The following is a 6424-nucleotide window of genomic DNA, read 5'->3' as shown; positions in this document are numbered from 1 at the left end:
TCTCCGTGTGAATGTGGGGTGAGCGTGCGTGTGGTGCACGTAAGGAAGGCTTATCGGAGAGTGTATTGATCGGCGATCTGTTGCCTTCATGTGTTGAATGGCTGAAGATGGCACACATGCACACACACACTGTTATAGCTGTGTGTGTGCGTGTGTCAGTGAACACACACACGCCTTCGGCTACTCCTCAATCTGGGGCCCATGACCCACCTTCTTCCTGGACATTTTGCTAGCCTAAAATGGCTCAGGGTAGCAGACAGGGTTAAACAACTCAAAATGGGATTGGCATTTAAAATAGTCAATGCAGCTCTGCCCTCAGTCCCCTCAATCCCTGCATACCTGAATAAACACCTCCACGGATTTAGTGACACCCACAGCCACAACACTAGAGGGAGCTCAAACAACAACCTGATTACCCCCTCCTACAGGACTAACATGGGTAAATCATCTTTTACAATACTGCCCCCAAGGGTGGAACTGTTTGACTCCTGCCCTCAAAACATGCACCTCTTTGGCCTCCTTCAAAACGGCCCTAAAAATACACCTTTAGGGGGACAGAAACGGAGATAGTCATCACGACTCTCTCCAGATCAAACCCCCCCCCCCTTTTTGTCCACCTACGTTGTCATATAATGTGTCTTTTTAATGTATTGTTATTTTGCATCAATTGAGTAATTTAATATTCGTTTTATTTGTATTGTTAAATGTCGATGATTTATGTACGAAGGACTTTCAACGGAAACAAGACCGCAAGGGCTTTTTAGAAATGCTCCTCTTAGACAGGATGTGTGACTGTACTTGTACTGTAATACATACTACTGTTTGACTGTACTTGTACTGTAATACATGCTATTGTTTGACTGTACTTGTACTGTAATACATGCTATTGTGTGACTGTAGTTGTACTGTAATACATGCTACTGTGTGACTGTACTTGTACTGTAATACATGCTATTGTGTGACTGTACTTGTACTGTAATACATGCTACTGTGTGACTGTACTTGTACTGTAATACATGCTATTGTGTGACTGTACTTGTACTGTAATACATGCTACTGTTTGACTGTACTTGTACTCTAACATTCTATCTCATAAATATATTCATCATCATCCACTTGAAACACGCGTCAGGTCGAGGCTCCACCAATTATTCTGAAAACGTCACCTTCATAAAAAAGGAAGTCACACACATGCACGCTCACGTGCGCGGACAGGCCCTGTCAGATGGACACCAGCCGTGGGCTGGGGGATCGTTCACTTCTCCTGCCCCCCCGCCCCACACACACGCGCGTTGGTGAACACAATGCCAGTAACACAATCACCCCCCCCCCCCCCCCGTCTCTTCTTCCTCCCACCAGACGTTGCGTTTGAAACGTCGAGGCCCCGTTCCTCTGAAAGGAAGTGGCTTTGATAGCGATTTCAGACTGGCAGACAGGAAGTAGGCCACGCAGCGGGTTCCGTCCTGCTGCCATGGCGATGGCTGTGGAGCGATGATGTCACTGGGCGTCCAGAGGTTGACTGGTACATCACTGTAGTATCGTCAATGCATGGAGCTAGCATTTAGCCCTTAGCGAGAAACTGCAACGAGGATCAACAGAGGAACTCGCCATCTCAGACTGACAGAGGAAGCATGGAGGACGTTATCACGCCACGACCTGAACGTGTTCCTGGACTCGCCCTGATTAGGTCCATGCTGAGACTCCGAGGCCCGCATGCACCCCATTCTGATGAGCCATCATTGCACCAAACCACAAAGGGGGACAGGAAGGGTGAGCCTACCTTGAATGCTGCGCAGGTAAACTTTAAGCCCCGAACGCAACTGTTGATCGGAGACTCTTTCCAGCTGCTTGTAAAGTCTGCTGACGGCGCTCTGGAGAGACTCGAAGCGCTTCACCTCCGTTCTGATGGCGACGGCGTTCGCTGATTTACTGTTGGGGTTCATGCTGCCACGGGGCTCCCCTCAGCCCATTCGAACTTCCTGCTGAAGCTGAAGAAGCGGCGGCTGGTGCTGAGGGCGTGTCTCTCGTCTTGTTTCCTCTGCAGGTCGACTTCACTTCCTCATTTCAAACGATGCTCTCCGCTGTGCAGCCGCCACTCCGCTGCAAGGCGTCTGTTGACCTTCCATCGGGCGGTTTAAACGCGTGATCACGTGGAGTCTTATGAAGCCGTGCACGTTCCTCGCTCCGCAGCGAATCCCATCACAATGGCGTTCGGCTGACAGACGAAGCAAGTGCCTAGAGTCCGTTAACTTTGGTCATGGATCTGGCAAAAATGACGCATCCTGGAATGTATTTTAATATTTTCCTGAGTATTGTATTTTATTTTTTACATCTCCCTGCCTACAAATAACATTTTCTGACACGACAAAAAAAACTCAAATTCAATATTTTTTCAGTTTAATAGTTTGTGTATTTTTTTCCTACCGTTGTTACACTAATTTTGTTTGTTTGTTTGTTTGTTTGTTTGTTTGTTTGTGTGTCTGGGCACTTTAAAGGGTGACGACACCAAGTAAAAAGCTGCAGCCACCCTGCGGCCCTGCAGGCGCCATGTTTGTTTACCAAGCCGCGAGACGTAGGTGCTGACGTCATCGACCACGCCCTCTCCAGACTGGCTGCTGCGGGACGGGGCAGACAGCGTTCTTTCTGAGGTCTCTCGTTAACGGGGCTCAGCCCACGCAGGTTTTTTTGAATATGGTCTGTGGCGGATTCACTTGTTCCAAAAATGCGCTTTGTTCCCTGAATGTGGTTTACATGGTGAGTGTACACGTTCTAGCTAGCTTCAGGAGCTAAGGCTAGCTAGCCTCTGGAGCTAAGGCTAGCTAGCCTGCTGCTAGCTACAGCGCCGGTGAAGTACTCATGTTTTCGCCGTTTACCTCGCATGTTTTTCTGGCTTTACTTCGCAGATGAGCGGCGGTACTGACTTTATTCATCCCCTCTAAACATTCGTAGCATCCGCTAGCAAGATAGGCTGAAACGTAGCATGTAATCTGTGTCCCTATAGCCTTTTAACTTAGCTCGCTAGCCTTTTAGCCATCGCCATTGTGTGTAAACGGACGCCGTTAGCTTGAGGCCAGCTGGCCCAACATGTCCTTATAATCGATCTCTGGCATTGATTCTCTCTCAGTCCCGAGCACTTATCGCAACAACATTTAGCTAACAGCTGTTTGTGTTTCTCTTTGTCAGCCGTGCTGTCATAGTTAGCAGGTTTAGCTAGATTTGGTTCATAGCTAATTCAAGCTAACTGATGGTAGAGCTGAGGTCGTGATTATTGCTTTGTTTTTCCCGTGCCATTGAATTCGTGTAAATATCACCTTTCACCTGTGGAGATCCGCCATAGGCGACTCTATTCGTGTATATTACCATAAAATATCAACCTGTAAGGACACTGAAACACAACAACACCTTAATAAAGATCAAATCTAGTCGTTGTCTAACATAGATGTGTTCTACCATCGTGTGGTTTAGTGTCGTTAACTATTAATTATTCCTCCGTGTTCTGCTGTTGTGTGGATTTACAGCACAGATCAATACTTGACTGATTGATCCTGCAGATTGTCGTCGTTACGCTCGACTCTTTTGAATTATATAAGTCTCCCCTGCTTCTCTACTCTAATGATTTGGTGTGGGGGGGGGGGGCTAGGTCCATGCCGAGAGCCTGAAACTGAGATCAAATTTTGATCAATTTATAGTATAGCTTTCAGGTAAAGTAATGATGTACAAAAGTAGCCTTTATAGTCTCAGTTTAATTTATGCAAACATAAAAGTAAGGCAATAAATAAATCACGGCCACGTGACGGCGTTCAAGGTGATTGAACGAACGTTGGCTTAAATGTGACACTGAACTTGTGCGATAACCTTTGATGGATGTTTTATGATCAATTACGCCGGCGCTCGCCACGCCCGTGTGGCGTGAGGCCAGCGGCGTCTTTCTGGTTCTAAGTGGAACCGGGATGGAGCTGCTGGTGTTCCGCGCCGTGTTCCATCAGCGGACTCTGGCTAACTTGCTCCTCGGTGCTCCCTCCAGCTGGTCGGCCTGCTGCTGATCGGCGTGGCGGCGTGGGGGAAGGGCTTCGGCCTGCTGTCCAGCATCCACATCATCGGCGGGGTCATCGCCGTGGGCGTCTTCCTGCTGCTCATCGCCATCGTTGGCCTCGTCGGGGCGATGAGCCACCACCAAGTGATGCTCTTCTTCGTATCCTCGCCGTCGCTGCCGTTGGGTCGAGCGTTCGTAGCTTGCTGCCGCGGCTGCGCTCGTCGTGACACGTGTGCCGCGTTGGTTCCTTGACCTTTGCTCCCAGTACATGGTCATCCTTTTTGTCGTTTTCCTCTTCCAATTTGGCGTTTCCTGTTCCTGCCTGGCGATGAAACGGCCGCAGCAGGTGAGCAGGTTTCCTCTTTTTAGACCAGATTGCATCTTGTTTGCTGAACGCTTCTATGCCTGCAGATGTTTATTAATTGATTGATTATTGATCCTGACGCTGACTTTGTTTTATTTGCTTTCCAGGAAACGCTTCTGAAGACCGCTTGGGGCATGTTGACGAACGAGACGAAGATCGACCTGGAGGTTCAGCTCGACTGCTGCGGGCTGCTCAACGGCACCGACAGCCCGGCGCTGTTCAAGCAGGACGTGGAAAGCTGCACCGCCGTGAGTCCGCGGCGGCGGCGGCGGCGGCTAACGCTGCGTAATGAAACTGCATGCTGTCCGTTCCATTCGGGTTTCACCGTCCAATGTTGAAACGCTGCGCTGAACCCGGCGAGGTTAAAGGCGGAGCTTCCTGTCCGGCCCGGAATAGATCTTGGCTTGTAGAGCTGGTTTCCTGCAGGCTGAACTCGCTCTCCTCCTCCACGCAGCTATGCAAGAAGACTTCCTGTTTCACCTGTGGGGATATGATGCTGACTCACGCATCGGAGGCTCTGAGGATCCTCGGGGGGGTCGGACTCTTCTTCAGCTTCACAGAGGTGAGTGTCCCGTCACCGGGCTCCTGAATAAACAGGAAATGGGTTCCCTTTAAGCGTTTGCAGGATCCTTAGGATCCCGAGTCATTTGATTTTGATACGAGTCCTGATTTGATACTTCTATAATACATTTAAAAAAGAAGAAACGGATCCAGGATGTCCCTTGTTTTTATTTTATTCCTCTTATTTCAACGTTTAACTTTCAAACAGGGCACTTCTGTGGCGAAGCTCGATCATTCAAGTCATAAATAAACGACTTTCTTCACTTTGGACTTGATCTAGTGCAACCGGAAATATTAAATGCGAATATTTAAAATAAAATTAGGAGCAGCTCAATCGGCAGGTTGTCGTCGTCCACTTCAGAATGCTTCCACAGCGCAGACGTGCTAGCGCGGCTAGCTTCGAGCTGCTAACGTGTTTAGCCAGCATTCGACCAATAGCATCACAGGAAGTGATGTCACGCCGCACGCGTTGCCGGGTCTGCCTGTAGGACGGAGGTCTCACTCTGTGCCACAGCGCAACTCCAGATCTGATCAAAAGTCCTGAAAACAACGATCCATATCGATCCGAGTCCTGATCGGGAGCTCATGTCCGACTGGAAGCTGGTGATCGGATCGGGGCGTCCCTGATCTTTAGTCTGTGAGGTCAGCGCTGACACGTGCGCTCCACCGAATGGAAACTGCGTTCCGGCCGGGTGAGGAGCTCCTTCTGTTCCTCGGGTTCCTCGGGTTCCGCCCGACGAGCCCAACGTCTTTGTGTTCCTCTGCGTCGTCTCCCTCTGATCGAACATTCCACGCTGGCTCTTTAACGGCTTACGGTGTCCAATCAGAAGGGAACCTGTTAGTGGGTCACCCTGAAAGGTTCGCCTCGCCGGTGATTGGACCCGAGCCGGGCCTGGAATCGGTTTGTTTGTGAGAGCGCCGGCGTTGTGGAGAACCCTGATGGCTTTCAGTGAACGGTTGGATGAACGGCGTGAACGGTTGGATGAACGGCGTGAACCAATTCTCCCATTATCAGCGCAGTTTAGTGACACTGAGTGAAATGATGCACAAAATGAGAGCAAATTGCCGGAGGGGAGTAAACAGCGTGCGTGTGTGTGTGTGTGCGTGTGTGTGTGTGCGTGCGTGTGTGTGTGTGTGTGTGCGTGCGTGTGCGTGCGTGTGTGTGTGCGTGTGTGTGTGTGTGCGCGTGCGTGTGTGTGTGCGTGTGTGTGTGCGTGTGTGTGTGTGTGTGTGTGCGCGTGCGTGTGTGTGTGTGTGTGCGCGTGTGTGTGTTTTCTCCTGCTCTCAACCTTCATGTCTTTTTACTTTGTCTCATTTTAAATACTTGTAACAGATCCTGGGGGTGTGGCTTGCTGGGCGCTACAGGAACCAGAAGGATCCGCGGGCGAACCCGAGTGCGTTCCTATAGTCCCCCCCCCCCCACCCCCCCCCCCCTGCACAGCGCAGCAGATGCACACCTAGAGGCA

General features: G+C 50.1%; 1 protein-coding gene across 1 annotated transcript; it reads left to right on the top strand.

The window, feature by feature from the left end:
- The first annotated feature begins 2656 nt into the window (after positions 1-2656).
- Positions 2657-6366, top strand: tspan31 (tetraspanin 31). Its single transcript, XM_068748754.1, has 6 exons — positions 2657-2754; positions 4025-4192; positions 4299-4379; positions 4505-4645; positions 4852-4959; positions 6292-6366. The coding sequence occupies exons 1-6, from the start codon at positions 2692-2694 to the stop codon at positions 6364-6366; spliced, it is 636 nt and encodes a 211-aa protein (XP_068604855.1). The 5' UTR covers positions 2657-2691.
- The last annotated feature ends 58 nt before the right edge of the window (positions 6367-6424 follow it).

The sequence above is a fragment of the Brachionichthys hirsutus genome, chromosome 2 (assembly GCF_040956055.1).
Source record: "Brachionichthys hirsutus isolate HB-005 chromosome 2, CSIRO-AGI_Bhir_v1, whole genome shotgun sequence".
NCBI lineage: Eukaryota > Metazoa > Chordata > Actinopteri > Lophiiformes > Brachionichthyidae > Brachionichthys > Brachionichthys hirsutus.
Note: the sequence above shows the minus strand (reverse complement) of the source record. Positions and strands in the feature narration are given on the sequence as shown.